The sequence below is a fragment of the Anopheles funestus genome, chromosome 2RL (genome assembly GCF_943734845.2).
Source record: "Anopheles funestus chromosome 2RL, idAnoFuneDA-416_04, whole genome shotgun sequence".
Classification (NCBI taxonomy): domain Eukaryota; kingdom Metazoa; phylum Arthropoda; class Insecta; order Diptera; family Culicidae; genus Anopheles; species Anopheles funestus.
This window is the reverse complement of record NC_064598.1, coordinates 22,977,016-22,993,650: the sequence shown is the minus strand read 5'-3', so window position 1 is coordinate 22,993,650 and position 16,635 is coordinate 22,977,016. Positions and strand designations below refer to the sequence as shown.

The 16,635-nt window shown below is 39.6% G+C and overlaps 2 protein-coding genes across 6 annotated transcripts in view; one reads left to right on the top strand and one right to left on the bottom strand.

The window, feature by feature from the left end:
- The window catches only part of LOC125762217 (atrial natriuretic peptide receptor 1), a 59,065-nt gene that overhangs the window by 35,905 nt on the left and 6,525 nt on the right, over positions 1 to 16,635 (top strand). For 4 of the 5 annotated variants that reach the window (XM_049424065.1, XM_049424062.1, XM_049424061.1 and 1 more), the window contains 10 exons: positions 2,963 to 3,077; positions 4,081 to 4,225; positions 5,922 to 6,221; positions 6,286 to 6,421; positions 6,510 to 7,289; positions 7,354 to 7,509; positions 8,411 to 8,585; positions 13,067 to 13,216; positions 13,305 to 13,497; positions 14,857 to 15,031. In XM_049424065.1, the coding sequence (XP_049280022.1) occupies positions 2,963 to 3,077; positions 4,081 to 4,225; positions 5,922 to 6,221; positions 6,286 to 6,421; positions 6,510 to 7,289; positions 7,354 to 7,509; positions 8,411 to 8,585; positions 13,067 to 13,216; positions 13,305 to 13,497; positions 14,857 to 15,031 (2,325 nt within the window). The remainder of the gene's footprint in view (positions 1 to 2,962; positions 3,078 to 4,080; positions 4,226 to 5,921; positions 6,222 to 6,285; positions 6,422 to 6,509; positions 7,290 to 7,353; positions 7,510 to 8,410; positions 8,586 to 13,066; positions 13,217 to 13,304; positions 13,498 to 14,856; positions 15,032 to 16,635) is intronic. The other variant, XM_049424066.1, reaches the window with a different exon arrangement.
- Positions 7,478 to 8,401, bottom strand: LOC125762235 (uncharacterized). Its single transcript, XM_049424100.1, has one exon. The coding sequence runs from the start codon at positions 8,198 to 8,200 to the stop codon at positions 7,478 to 7,480; it is 723 nt and encodes a 240-aa protein (XP_049280057.1). The 5' UTR covers positions 8,201 to 8,401.

The following is a 16,635-nucleotide window of genomic DNA, read 5'->3' as shown; positions in this document are numbered from 1 at the left end:
AATAATGCTCTGGGGATGGTATCCAAAAACCCATCATATAAATCATTTCCGTTATGACGCTCCGGTGGTGTTGTTTTTCTTTGCCTTCAGTTTTGTCTCTTACTGATAAAAGCAAGGTCCTGACATAACTTAACCGACTCGGTTTTCACTGCGTGGGTATACGGTCTCGTACGGAACCACTCCCCACAGACCAGAAGACTAAACAATACCACCGTCCGTAAACACACAAACATTAGCCCGCGGTAACATTTTCGCTTGGACTCTGCATGAAAACCATACCAAACCACTGTTACAAAAGCACACATAAAGGAAGAGGAGAAAATATTTTCATTCCTTAAAGGATTATCTAAGTATTTTGGGGGAAGGAGGAAGGTGGGGGGAGAGAAAGAGTAGTGGTTCAAATTTCCAGCCAAAGAAAGAACTGTGATTTGAGTAGGTAAAAATGTGACTAAAACAGAAAACATCATCCATAACGCAGCAACACAAAACGTACCCCATATGGCTTGAGCTTGAGGCTTGATGGACAAAAACGAAGGACGAACTCTTTGGGATATGTTTACACCAACAATAGGATAATAGATAACCAACACATCTAGCGCAGCAACCAAAAAAAAAAAGGTTTAACACCCGAATCCCGAATTATCACAACTTATGGTCATGAGCAGCAGTGCTCTTTACGGGCGGGTTTCGCTTGAACGGTTGAACGTTTATTAATTTAGCGCCCAATGAATTAGTAGCACCGAAAAACAAGCGACTGAAAAGTGGAAAAGACAGACAGGGAAACACGCAAGCTCCACGTAATGATGCATCCCGAAGCTTTCCCCAGCTTAAACAGACCATCCGTAATGGGGCGTGTGAAAAGAAGGGATAAATTCGGTAGATGATTATGATACGGAGAAAATCCGTTTCTAAACAATGTTCCGGACGCTTTCGTGCTTAACATTTTAAGCTTTTAGTTTTCGCTTTATTTTTCTCTCTACTTTTGTGTTTGGATTTGTTTTGTAGTTTAGGGTGAGAAAATGATTGCATATTGCGTGTAGCACTTTAATCACAGCTCAACTTCGTTACTTTGTCGAATGATAAAGTTTGTTTTGCTGTCGGTATTAATATTTTCGTTTCCATCCTTTTTTAATCAAGTTGCTTTTGTTGTAAAAGTTATTAAAACAATCAAAACCTTCCCAGCATTCAGAAGCAGTTCTGGTAAAACGGAAACAATTCAGTGTAAATACACCAGCATTGTGATCCGAAAAACCCATTGTGATTAAAACCCTAACTTCAAACATGCAGAGATGCTGCTGCATTATGCTACTATGCCACTAAGTTTTACGCAAAGTTTTGCGTAAAAAAACATGCTGTATCAGAACATTCCCATCCTACTGCATGTTGGTTTTGTTGCTCTTTTTTCGGTGAAATAGTTTACCGAACAACGAACTGTTTTTATAAGCGTAAAATTTTATTCATTTTACCACCAGCAGAAGAAAAGGTACCATTTGTGGTTTAACAGTCTAAAACGCATGCAGAACATTGGAGTAAAAATGTGTTTTCAACAAAAAAAAGCAAACAAACAGCTTGACCAGAAGGAAACAGATTTTCGGGGAAATTTTATGCAAATGGTTGAATTTTTAAATGTGCTTGAAAATAGTCTCTTCTTGCTGACGCTTGTTGCAATACGTTACAAACATTGTTGACATGATTTCATTTTTTTTTAGTAGTACTAAAAAGTTTGCTAAAACAAAACGAGGCAACTAACGCATAGTTTGCGGCCTAAAAAATGCCCATGAAAAACTTTGCTTCAACCGAAGAGAGAGAACGGTAGGCTAATAGCGTTATAAAGCACTTTCCAAACGAGGTGCCACATGTACAATATATTTTTTTATGTTATAAGTGGTCTTTCGCCTTTATTTCTAGTATAACCGATCGGAACGTCCGATTAAAGCAAAGCACCGGGTCACAAAACATAAGCTTCCCTTTTTTGTTTTAATAACCACTAAAAGCTGACAAATTTATTTTGCATGTTGTGCATCAGCAAGGGGAAAAATTTAGCCATATGCATACACTGAAAGAAAAGCGAGCTTTTAGTGAAACAATCATGTTGGAAAAAGGACGAAAAAATTTCATTCATTTTTCGATACCTAGGTAAACTATACATTATAAAAACAAAGTTTATTCTTTAGAATCTATACGAATTTGAACGAAAAGTAGAAACTTTTATCGGATGAAATTGTTTTCATAGCAGCACCCAACTCAAAGATATTTCACCACTTCCGACCGTGGCAAACACTCTGGAGCAAAGGCTAATCGTTTGCTTTCTTTCGCTAGAAACGAAAAAAAAATTGCTGCTTCCCCGAAATTTTCCGACGGTTCCGAGTTTATTGCAGCCCACGGTGTTGGCTTCAACATTTCGAGGATTCACAAAATTTAATTGATGAAAGTGGAAAATAAAATCACGAACAACAGCATAAGCTGGCGCACACTCTTCTACAGGAGGATTATCTAATATCACACAGTGCCGAGGCATCGTATTCCGGGGTACGGAACATCATCACTCCAAAAACAAATATAAATAAATCGGTTCTTTTTTATTTTTCGCCTCTTTTTATCATCTCACTACTCTCATTTCCAGTATTTGTTTTGCCGTTTTCAAACATTCGCTAGACGGAGTTAGTGAGTTTTTGCTTATACTTCGCTTGATTCCGCCTTTAAATTGCGTTCAATTTATTCGCTCATTTCACTTGACAAGTGGTACGAGCATATCCATTAGAGTGTCCTCTCTACTACGAATCAAAAACATTTCTACCAATCCCGCGTGAGAATGGTATCTTGTTTATCCGTGCACCACTATTAGCCCCCATCTTGGGGGCTTCCCGTTTCAAGCTCCCCAGCAAGCTTGCGTAGCGTATTATGTTACACCTATTTAAAGCTTACTACAAAAAATGTTTGCCTTCTCTCTGACTCATTGCAGTTGTCATCATGTGCGCCAGCCCATCGACAATACGGGAAATTATGCTAGCGGCCGCTGAACTGAACATGGTCAACAGTGGCGAGTACGTGTTCTTCAACATCGAAATATTTGGCAGGTATGTGCGGGGACAACCGGGGAAAAAACCAATCACACGGTGGCCGTTGTTTTTTTTTTTTTGGTTTGTTTGTTCTCTTGATTGTTTGTCCGGCACGGCTCATGTGAAGAATGAGATTTGAAATCGAAAAAAGGAAGATTGTTTCCTCGTAAGGTTTCATAGCGCAATGGTAACAGTTATTACTTATTGATATGAAAATCTGGAATCAATCAAGAAATTAAATGAAGCAAATTTTTCCCAAGAATTGAATCCATCAAATGTTAAAATGTAACCGTTTTTCTTTACGTTAAACTACTATTGACGTCAATCGTTTGATTAACCAATACAGACGGGTGCACGATTTGTATGTAGTTTACATAAAGAGGCTTAAACTAAGTTGATATTTCTTCCACGTGTTTACTTCTCTAAGAAAGCTCTTCCTATCTTTACACCATAATTTCCCATACAATAATTTATTCCATATCACCAACTCTCTATCTACGCTCAATTTTTCTAACAGCCTTAAGGGATTTATTAAAATATGTTCATCCGGCTTCCGACACAACTAGCTCGTCTCGGGAACTAGAAATACTCACACTACGAAGGGCTTATCTTAAATCCGCCAGTATCGCACAAAACAGTATCTACCGAGTTCTGTGTACGTCCTAAAGTCTAAAGTTCCCTGTTCAAACCACTCTCAAGCGAAGAAACCTCCTTTGCCAATGGTGCAACGGTAAGGACAGCTGATGATACCCGAGTACATTTCAATGGAGCAACTAAGAAATTTCCATTTCATTTTCGTAATAACCCACCGACGTGGTTGTTCCTTTTTGCTTTTGTCTTACCAATGTTTCATCTTCGTTTGCGACACTTTGCCTTACCTTTTGCCTTACCGAATAAGGATTGTGCTTGTTTTGCATTCAAATTCATTCATCTCGCATTTGCTTGTATATTTCTTTTGGTTTCCATTCTTTTCCATCCATCTGATACCGTTTGGAACGCGGGATTTTATCTGGCTAAGCAGCATGACGGCAACGAAACAACCGCCCTGGTACGCCAAGAACGATACCGACGAGCGCAACCAGAAGGCGAAGGAAGCATTCACCGCCCTGCTACAGGTGGTTGCCCGCGAACCCGAGGACGACGAATATCGTCGGTTTTCTGAGGAGGTAAGTAGAAATTTATATATATTTTTTCCCTCCCACAAAAACCCATCCATCGCTGCACAAAGTGGTCCGGTTATGCTTCACACAGGAGCGACGGTCAAGGTCTGTAAGCTTTCGGAAAAGCTCAAACTGTTGTCGCGTTTTGTTTGCGTGGATGTGTAAAGTCGGTTTCAATTACTGCTTATCGTAGCCGAGCATTAACCCTGACATGAAAAAGGAGTTGACGAATGGTGCACAGAAGTGTCCACTTTGGATTGCTCATCTGGTTCGTCCTGGGAGGACAACCGACAGTAAAGCACTCCCTCATTTCATGTGGTGGAATTGTGACTGGGCGTTGGAAAAGTTTCTCTCCACCACCACAAAAAAGCGAGAACAATCGGAGAACGTTGTGGAAAACCCGCATGCAATCTGCCCATGTCGTTCTGCTTTATCTTCTGTCTTTCGGTGGATTCATTGAAAGTCCCCACGGGGAATGCATGACAAAACGTCATGCCAACTGAAGCAGTTGCAATGGTTTAGGCGAGCGAAATGTCTTGGCGTTCTTGATTTAATTTTTTCCATCCCACATAACCCTTTAAACGTATAGGAGGGCTACCTTTAGGTGATGTCCACCATCCCCCTGTCTGGTTTCTGGTTTATGTTACACTCGAAGTAGTAACATTCTTCTGATCCAACTATTTTGCTGAAGTTATTGGCAAAAAGTTTTTAAAGTGATGGTAATCTGAATGCTCGAGCAAATCGCATCAAAGGACAGTCTTCTGTTAGTGTCTGCTGACCCGTAGCAATTCGTTTAAGAATTTTGTCCCCCAATGGAAAGTTTTCCATCAGTTTTAGTGACGTACGTTTGTGAAACTATTCCTGTACGTCTGTAACGGCGTAGAATGGGGTATTTACGATGGAATTTACACGCATGAAAAATTCTCGCAACTCAGCTGTAGGTAAACTAACAGTTGAGTTAATTTCTACTATAAGATACACGAATTTTACTACACATACTACTTTTTTTCCAAACATAATGCTTTATGCTATTTCCTTCTACTCCATCAAATCGCAGATTTTAAATTAGCACTCCTACACAAAACATTATTGTGCGGTTAGTACCGCTGATTAGAAAACCCTTCTGCAGCTTAACTTCAGAAGCAATTAAGTTTCTAAATCCACGACGAATAAAAAAATCTTCCCTAAGCAATAAATACGTTCTACTCTAAAGTGAATCGATAGTAGCACATTGCTCTTTTCTGCTTCGGGGGTACCGCTTCATACATACAACGCTAAAGTTCTCAGAATCCGCAGCAAACGCACACCCCCTTCCCGTTTGACCACTTTTCCGGTTTTTCTCATTTAGGAAAAAAAAGAAGCGATTTCCTTTTCGAAACATGGGTGACAGAAATCTTCTCCCCCAAAGGAAGCAGTTTAAAATCCTATTTTCTTCGATTTTGCTATCGTTCGTATCGCATTCGGAAGTCCACCAATCCAATCCCTCCCGGGTACGTGACGGGAATTGTAAGCCGGTTGGAGGAGTTTGTCTTGTTAAGGCACAAGCTTTCAAGCATGCTTGCCACGCGCGTTCCGACAGGGGTTTGCCCGACTTAAATAAGATTAAGTGTCCCTTCCTGCGTATTTGACGTTGGGTTATAGTTGATTTGGTCTCACTTTTTTTTTGGTTGCTTACTTTCTTATCTCTCTCATTTCTCGGTAGGTGAAGGAACTGACCAGGACAAAGTATAACTACACGTATGCTGAGGATGAACCCGTTTCAACGTTCGTGACGGCATTCTACGATGCGGTGTTGCTGTATGCGTATGCCCTCAATGACAGCATTGCGCTATTAGGCGAACAGCAAGCACTCCGCCAACCAATCAACGGCACACACCTAGCCCAGCTGATGTGGGGCCGAAGCTTTAAGGGCATCACCGGGAATGTGACGATAGACTCGAACGGTGACCGTATATCGAACTATTCTCTACTGGATCTCAACCCGGAAACGGGACTGTTTGAGGTTAGTAAAGGTTAGAAACATTAGTTTAGCAGCTGTGTTACATGAATTCCGACCTCCGTTCTAGGTTGTTGCGAACTATTACTATGGAGGAGGTCTTCAGTTTGTCGAGGGCAAAGCTATTCACTGGGCTGGTGATCGGACAAAGGCTCCACCAGATCGACCAACCTGTGGTTTTGACGGATCACTATGTCCAGATAATTGTAAGTAACGGCGAATCACCCTGTGCATTTACATATAATCTATGACATGTACTTATTACCTCCGCTTCATTACATCGACGTTCCACAGCACTACCGGGCTACGCAATACTGTCCCTTGTACTTGGTGTGTGTGTTGTATGCATGGGCATCGCATCCATCGTTGGCTACCGGCACTATAAACTTGAAGCCGAAATCAACTCCATGACGTGGAAGGTGAACCCGAACGATGTGCTGTCCTGCAATCCTAGCCGCGGGCATCGGGGCAGCTTCCATTCGATGGTAAAACGGGGCAGTCAAGCTGTAAGCACATTTCGGGACAATCCGTCCGGCAATCATGAAAACCAATCGATAGTCCCTTCTTCCTCATTGCAGACGATCTACTCCGAGGATCTCAACTCGCTGCCGGGAGATCGACAGATTTACATCCACTTCGGATTCTATAAGGGCTGTAAGGTGGCGATCAAGAAGATTAATGTGCAAAACCTCAGCCTAACCCGGTCGCTGATGCTTGAGTTTAAGCGCATGAAGGATATTCAGCATGATCATCTGGTGCGGTTCTATGGTGCATGTTTAGATTTGAATCCCGATCCGTTTATATTGACCGAGTATTGCCCGAAAGGATCACTGCAGGACATACTCGAGAATGAAACGATTAAGCTTGATTGGATGTTCAAAATTTCGCTTATGCACGACATCGTCAAGGGTATGGCTTTCCTACACTCGACCGATCTACATTCACACGGTTCGCTAAAGTCATCCAACTGTGTCGTCGATTCGAGGTTCGTACTGAAAGTGACGGACTTTGGGCTGCATCAGCTGCGTCGTAGTACGGAAGATGCCGATATTGAGAGTTACGCCTATTGGCAGAGTAAGTTTTTTTGGCTACATTGTTCTAATGGCTAGCATATACTCAAAGTGTTTTGTATTTGCAGAACTTCTCTGGACCGCTCCAGAACTTCTGAGAGATCCCCAGTGTCCACAGGCGGGCAGTCAGAAAGGTGATGTTTACTCGTTTGGCATCATCATCCAGGAGATCGTATCGCGCCAAGGTCCATTCTACCTCGGCACAGAGGAAAAATCTCCCAAAGGTAAGCCATCTGATACACGATGGTCGCGTCGACACCACATGAGAAAACAGCATATGGACGGATCAATAGCTTCCTCGGTACCGACGGTTCTGTTCGGTGTCGCTAGATTTGTATTTGCTTGTTCCAAATCTTCCAACCATTTTAGTCGCGATTGTTTCCACGCTTGTCCCCGGGACGATCTTTGTGCGGCCAGCTTTCTGAGTGACTCTTCAATCGCTTCCTCCCAGCTTTGTACGATGGGCAGCTTGTACAGCCGTATCGTTTCCCTTGGATGTGAGCTTCGCCTAAAGTAGTTACTGACAAGCTCCTTGAACGGATGGCGCTCCTTTGGCCTATACTGGACCACACTTCCCTGTCCCGTGGGGATGATGGGCTTATCGAAAACGAAAAGCTTCTGCGGATATTCAGCTTGTTGGCTAGGGCCCGCATCCTGATCACGGGCCAGTGTTGCACGACGGTTTCCATCCTGTTCCTGCCGTAGTTCTTGTTCACGCCTTATCTTTTCGAGATATTCAGAAAACTCCGATTTGCGTGGTATTTCATAGATTTTATAGCGCGATTTAGTTGCCAACGGTTTGACGGGTGGTCCACTGGAGGGACCTGCTGTTGGCTGCTGTTCGGTGGAAGTTCTTCCACGATGCACAGGGCGCAATTGTATCGTTACTGTTTTGACACTTTTTTTCGAGGACATTTTTTCGCCGATTGAATGTACAGTACGCGATGTAACAAATTTTGTTTTTTTTTATAGTTCACTATTAATTTTTCTTGTGCTTCACATCATTAATCAAACAACTAATAACACGATCAAACTGTATAAATATCCCAAATGACGTTTCCGTTCTGAACATCTCGGGCTGCTAGATCGTTTATCTAATCTGTGACGCTGTAATTACGATTACAGAAATCATCAAACTAGTCAGAGACGGGCCGGGACTGATGGACGTTCCTTTCCGGCCAAAGGTGGACGAGTCGTCGTACGAGGACGTTAACAACATAATGGTCAAATGTTGGGCCGAAGAACCGGCAGACCGGCCCGACTTTAGTGGGCTAAAAACTATCATCAGAAAAATTAACAAGTGAGTATTAATGTTTAATTTATAAAAAGAATATAGTTTTTCGAGTTTTAACAGCAGTTCTTTGCTTTTCAGAAGCAAATGCCACTTATTTATAAACTGAAGAATCCTTTGTCAATCCATAAAACCATAAAACATTCGCATGGTTTAAGCACGCAACATTCAAAAAGTATTATGGTTTATTTTTCTCGGTTTCCTTCTCCGGGTTTTCTATTGGTTTACAACTTTTTCAAACCGGTAATTGAGTGCTCAATGGGACGCCTAATGAAAGCGAACAGGCGTCCACACATTTCCACTCAACCCAGCTATTGAGTGAACAAGACACGAACCATAATCAATCTGGCAAATCGAATCCTGACTTGAACCGAGTCAAATTTTCGGACCGAATCGAGTGAACCAATCAGTGAAAGCGACAGAAAGAATGCTTTATCATTTCAACTGTCGGTTCCGGTTTTGGTGTGGAAAGCTCTCTCACACTTTTTGGGGGTGATCCCTAACTTCCTCTGAGACGGGTCTATATCATATAGACGAGGAAAAACTCATAACCATTAGGTTGCTTTATATGGTCTACACCTTGGATATGGTTTGTGCGCTGTTCACTTTCTGCACGTCAATAAATCAATTCTCGCAAAGTTTGACTTCCAACCGAACCCGTACCATGTTTCGCAGTTCATTAACTTTTACTAGTTTGCACCAAATTAAATCAACTCGGTGCGTTGTTTTTCTGGTCGTTCTTTTGCAAACCTCCTGCTGATGACGACTGCAAACGGAAGCGACAAAAGTGTGATGATAAAAATCTGTTCCTTCCATTTCATCACTCGTTTTTTGGCGTAAGCTTTGGCTACGGTTTAAGATTGGCCAAGACACATTAAACGGAAATGCCGACGGCAGGAAATCGTATCAAATCGTTGGCAATTTGTCAGCTTCCCTAGCTCCGGTGTGTTTGGTTCAGTTCTTTCGTACATAAAGCGACCGTCTGTTTCAATTTGCACCCTTAAATCGCTTGCTTTCATTCGTTTGCCGTGCACAATGATGTGATTGGGGGAATTATAATATTTTACTGGAAGGATTTTGTGTAAATAACCGAGCTTTGCCCACACGATAAAGCTTTTAATGGAGCAGTGCAGTGCGAAGCAGGAAGCACGAGAAGAGTTTAAACATTCTTTTATTTACATGAGAGGTAGTCTTGCTTGTTGAGTCCAATACCTTGAAGAAAAAAACATCCCCACAAGTGCCTAGCTAACTGTTTTACATCCTGTTTCTAGTGAAATTAAATTTTGGAAGGTTTCAGATTGAAAAACTAATTAGAATAAGCCGATCTTATTTAATCACAATACCCTTTAAATTCTTATTGATGTTAAATTCTTGGAAAGACAAGTAATATTAAAAAAATGTTTCTTATCAATTTCTACTTCCTCTTATTGTAATACTATATTGCCCACATTCAGCACAATTTCTTCATCAAAATAAGCTTACCTTTCTGTAGCTTTCATATTATGAGATTATACTTTGTGTGGGGCATTCTTTTCCGGAATAATAATCCTTTTCCCCCAAATACACCCCAATCGATGCCAATCCTTTCTGCGCTGTTGACAGCATCGATCATTCAATCAGAGCTTAACCCTAGCCATCGAAAGCTGCAATCTTTTATCGTCCCATCAATCCTTCTCATCTTTCACATCTCTTCGCTTATCGAAGCGAACTGTGATTTAATGTTGCACTCATTTAACCTCTTATCGATCAACCTTCAGCGGGAAAACGGCACCACACCATCATCATCATATGTCTCATGCGCCAGGTGTGCTGCACGTGCAACCGTGTTCTGATCGATGCGCTTTCTGCTTCCTTATTTCATCACTCTCAGACGTCGATCCATACAAAAAAATAGCGCTTTCACCCCACCGCCATGAAGGGCCGTCTTGTGCATAATAACAGCTGAAAAAAAGACGAAAAGGTAACAAGAGTTTTGAAAGGGTGTTTTTGCTTTACCAGTAAACCTTTCCTCGCCGGTAGCAAATCACGATACGGTACGAAAAACAATTTTCCCGTTCGGATTCATTCTTTTTTTTCATTCTTCGTTTCCCATTCTCATGCAACAAAACCGGCGGAATAAACATAAATTTTACGTAAAATAACAAAGCGAAAATCGTCCCCATTCTTCCACGTGTGGTGGAACACATATGGGAGTTGATTTGCCTTTTAAAGTGCAAATGGTAAAAGGGAAAGTATTACACATTTCAACGTCGGGAAGTGTAAAGCAGCGAACATTGATGGTGTCAATAATGAGAATCGCTTGTGAATGATTGCTTGTGCGCCAGGCATTGGGGTGAAAGCAGTTTGAAAAGGGTTGTATACCGTAAGCGGCAATACATAACAGTAAGAGCTTTCCCTTGTATAGTGTGAACCGCATGTAAAATAGAAGAATCGATGATTGTTTGAAACGTGTTTGGTAGCACTTTTTTCTAAGCGTGAATGAAAGTAGAAACCTATATATTATTTAAATTAAACTTTGAGGATCTTATATAGATTCATGGAAAATGAAAAGTTTATCTATGATAAAATTCAAATAATTTAGCGGTAAAATAACGATAAAAGGATTATTAAAATTAAAATAAAATTTAAAATTAAAATACAAACATTTCAGTTTTTGTTTATCAGCCCTCATAGGAAGCTTGATACATTGTAGAGCTTTTAATAGTTAAATTAATTGAAGTAAAAATTGAATTTGGTTTTATAATATACTACACCAAATCAGTCTTACGAAATTATGACATTTTTAAAAATGGATTAGTTTCTGATTTTTTTTCAAATAAAAGTGGACTATTTTATGGTTCGATGTGTAATCTTTCCACTACTCTAGTGCTTTTGCAAAAGGTTGAGCTTTCTCCACACCCACACTATCATTTTCGTCAAAGATTTTAATCAAGAAACCCCCTTATCGAATCAATTTCATTTCGATCGAAGATCCAAAAAAATGAAAATGATTCCAATTTTAGTTTCCTTTCAAGTTTGTTGCAAAATATGTTCGCTCCATCATGGTATAATCGACATGCCATGCTCAGAATCAATTTCACATCAAACAAGTTTAAAAAAAAGGAGAAGATTTTCCTTCTACGATTACATATTCCACTATAACTTAAAATAGTAATGATTACAACAACCTACAAATACTCCTCTCGCAAACAGATGAAGCTCCTTTTCTTTACAACAAAGTTCAAAGTCACAAAGCTTAGTTCAAATGTTGATTAGAATTCACTTTGCCACACACCATATTGAGTGGTAATTGGTGAAACGATACAAATTACCAATGAGGCAAATAGCAACGCAGCATCCGACAAAATACGATCTCTTCTCCATTCACAGCGTACCAGATGCCGCCAGAGTCGAAGCGACTATGAGCTGAGCTACCGTTCTTAGAATGAGCTTCATGCCACAAAACAGTCGAACAGGCACGACAGTTGGTTGTTACTTTAATTAACACCACATCTACTGCCCCTTTGCACCACCACATCTTACGTATCGGATACCGGGATGCGTCAGAATTCGATCCACAGTTCACAATTACTGGTAGCCGGTGGTTGTTAGGACTTGGACTGAACAGTAGAATCAACACCTAACGTGCAGCCATGTAAACAGAGAATCCAAAAGCCACCCAGAACAGACCACATCTAATTGTCTGCCTGCCTACCAACGGCTACTAGCAGAGAAGGAAAACTAGTGGCCAACAAGTGTACGCTGCGAATATAATGGAATTATTCCAAAATAGTCGATGGATGGAGCTCCTGTTTTTCAGTCACAAAAAATGACTTTCCAATTCCATTGGTCGATTGTTTTCCGTTTTGGCAACTTTATTTAATTGTGTGTTGAAAACTAAAGCACCAAAAGCAAACGATCTCTTGCCTTGTCCTTGGAGTTAGCCCCCCGGAGGGAAAACTTTTTCGGCCATCATCGACGAATCAAAACCGTTTAATTAGCGCCAGCCAACATTGAATCAACAATCCAGCTTACCAATTTCTACCATTTGGCAGTTGCCCATCGTGCGCTAGAAAGAAAACTACTTCTGGCCATTTGTTGGCTGCTCACTCAGATTAAACCATCGTCGGTATTAAAGCGAACCGATTTTTTCAACGTTACGTTTTGTTAGTACACAGCGTTACCATCCGCTGAGGAGGAGCTTATTGTCTTTCGGTTTGAGAGCATGAAAGTTGCTTTTTCCTTTTTCCTTTCTTCCAACAATGGACATCCAACAGTGGATGGATTGTTTTTCTTTCGCAATGTCTTATTTTCTTGTTTGAAAAAAAAACAACATAATAAGAATGATTATGATTGTGTAAGTGAACCGAGACGTGTAAGACGCCTTACAGCAGAGTAACGTTTTCCCAGTTCGAATTTTCTCTCCCTGGATAGTGTTTTTCTTTTGCGTACGATATTGTTTCTTTGTTTCTGTAACATTTTTTTCCTTCACATTCTTCCACCATTTGCAGAGAAAATGAATCTGGTAACATATTAGATAATTTATTGCAACGCATGGAGCAGTATGCGAACAATCTGGAAGCGCTGGTGGACGAGCGAACGCAGGATTACTTCGAGGAGAAGCGCAAATGCGAGGAACTGTTGTACCAACTGTTGCCCAAGTAAGTAGCAGCGATATTGATTGTAATATTTGTTTTCTATGATTTGTTTCCTAAAACATGTACCATTTCTCCTAAAATCTCTACACAGATCCGTAGCGGCACAGCTGATCATGGGCAAATCTGTGATAGCGGAAACGTATGATCAAGTATCTATTTATTTTAGCGATATTGTCGGCTTCACCTCGATTTCGGCACAAAGCACCCCGATGCAGGTCGTCGATCTGCTGAACGATCTCTACACCTGCTTCGACTCGATCGTCGAAAACTTTGACGTGTACAAGGTAAGCTGTGAGTATGTTATCAAACAAATGATAAGTTAAAGGTGTTTAAAATAATTTGGGAGAAACAACAACACTTCGGCTTGGTTTCGAAAGATCATTAAAAAAGAACTAAAGATTTATTGTTTGTTAAATCGTTCCCATTCACCCTTGCATTAGTACATCTTGAGGTTATAGTTCCAAAGAAAAAGAAGTGTTTAAGTACCGAAGAAACAGCCCTTAAAAAGTTAAGGCTGTTGGCTACTAAAATTCCGTACAAATGATAACCATGACAAGACAACGAATGTGTTAAAAAAACAAGCACATACTTGTAGTATTTTATATCGTTTTAAATGCTCTTATCAATCGTCCTTTCGCTTATCGTCAGACATCATAAAATCCCTAGTCCCTACGGACTTGCCAACCATTCCTTTACGTATGCTTTTTTTTTGGACTGTCCCAAAGAACCCATAAGTCTCCCCAACAAATAACAAGTTGCAACAAATGCTTCAGCATTCCACGAAAACACCGATATTTTTATCGGAAACGAAATAAACCTTCCGGCCATCAATACATTCACACATTCGCCGTTGCTTTTCTTCCACCGTCGCTACAAAATGTCATTGAACGGCAATTAATTTTCATTTCATTCGACGCCTTCCCAAACCAAAAAGAAAAAGACACCAAATTTCTACTTGGGGTATGGGGTTTTAGGAATCGTCTCTCTAGAGACAGGGTGCTTTCATCTTAGATTGATGCGCACAAAAAAGGCAAAAGGCACCAGCTGTACTCTTCCAGATTTGAAAGCATGTTTCTTGGGGGTATGTTTTTTGGAGAAAACCCCGGTGCCTGTAAGGCATTGGAAAAATGGTGTTTGTGTTGCTGTTGGCAATGTAACAACCATGGAAGTAATGATACACTTACGCACACAAGTCCCAGCTGGGGCAAAAAATGTTTAATGCGAATTTTAACACTTAAACTCGTCTGTGATGGAGTGACATGTGTATTTGCTGCTGTACATTATATGTGTTCTTGCTTACAAAATATATTCAAGTACTGTTATGTCGTAAGGTACGTAATGGTCTGAAGTTTAATTGAATAACAAATACAGATTTTATGATTGATAACCGCAAACATTACATTTGCAATTCTTACTTTACTTTTGCAATTCTTAACCATTTTTTTTAAAACCCGAGCCGAAAAACCTAATTTTCGAAATTAATCAATAAACACTTATCGCACGCCTTTTCCCCGGAAAGCATATAATTTTGCTTAACTGGCGGCATAAGTCGTGAACTGTTTAAATTAATTACATTAACACTTATTGTAACCCGAAAAAAAACTTCATTATAAATGTCTCTAATGTGTCTCGCCCCTTTCTAGGTGGAAACAATCGGTGACGCATATATGGTAGTGTCCGGGCTTCCGGTGCGGAATGGAAATCTGCACGCGCGGGAAATCTCTCGCATGGCACTCCGGTTGCTGGCGGCCGTTTACAAGTTCACCATACGTCATCGGCCGAACGAACAGCTACGGTTGCGGATAGGGCTACACAGTGGTAAGTAAGCAAAGGATGATGATGATGATGATGATGATGATGATGATGATGATTGCGGATGAGCCACCGGACCACCATTGAGAGCGATTTAAAAGATGGTCTTTTTTTTGCTTTCAAGTATCTTTCTTCCCCAAACTTGCCTGACAGACAGACGCGTTGTGACGTTTAGATAAAAAGTTTCCAAAGCCCCAGCAGAAGACCGCTGAACCACTTCCTCTCGTTTAAACAGAGGTAGATGTTGGTTTGTTTTTTTTTTCTCGTCTCTTCATCATATCCACTTCAGCCCTTGTCAGTCCATTTAATGAGACACCCGAGATAGACGTTCAATGCTGCTGTGTGGCAAGCTCACAACGTCCGCTTATTAGGTGTGAAGTTTGTCACTGAATAGCAACATACTAAAGAAACGATCTTCACGGTCGAATATTTACTTCCTGCGCAACAGATGGTTTATCAGCATGCTGAGGACGCGCTACCGAAGCGTTTGCTGGAGAAGAAAACATTGGGGAATTAAAGCACCATTTATCCCTAACCCCGTCACTACAAGCTTAGCATTTGTCGCGCTTGCTTAAACTCAACCAATTCGCATTAAAATAAATCAATTTAAATTTTTCTGCTACATTACTCAAAAAAAGCTAAGGCTATAGCCTTAGGAAATTTTCAAGTTTTGAGATTTTTTTTAATTTTTTTCTTATTTTTCCTTCTTTTTTATTTTAAAGCATTATTTGAGTGAAAAGAAACTTATTTCTACCAATTCGCATTAAAATAAATCAATTTTTAAAATTTTGTCAAATTTCCCAAAAAACGCATAGCCTTAGGAAATTTTCAAGTTCTTAGAATTTTTTAATTTTTTTTATTGTTTTTCCTTCTTTTTTATTTTAAAGCATTATTTGAGTGAAAGGAAACTCATTCCAACCAATTCGCATCAAAATAAATCAATTTTTAAAATTTTGCTAAATTTTCTCAAAAAAAACCAAGGCTAACCCCTTAAGAAATTTTGAAGTTTTTTGAATTTTTTTATTTTTTTCTTATTTTTTATGCTTTCTTCTATTTAAAGCGTTATTTGAGTGAAAAGAAACTTATTTCAACCAATTGTCATTAAAATAGATCTATTTCTAAAATTTTGCTAAATTTCCCAAAAAAAACCAAGGCTAACCCCTTAAGAAATTTTGAAGTTTTTTGATTTTTTTAATTTTTTTCTTATTTTTTATGCTTTCTTCTATTTAAAGCATTATTTGAGTGAAAAGAAACTTATTTCAACCAATTGTCATTAAAATAAATCTATTTCTAAAATTTTGCAAAATTTTCTCAAAAAAAACCAAGGCTAACCCCTTAAGAAATTTTCAAGTTTTTTGATTTTTTTTATTTTTTTCTTATTTTTTATGCTTTCTTCTATTTAAAGCATTATTTGAGTGAAAAGAAACTTATTTCAACCAATTGTCATTAAAATAAATCTATTTTTAAAATTTTGCAAAATTTTCTCAAAAAAAACCAAGGCTAACCCCTTAAGAAATTTTCCAGTTTTTTGAATTTTTTTATTTTTTTCTTATTTTTTATGCTTTCTTCTATTTAAAGCATTATTTGAGTGAAAAGAAACTTATTTCAAC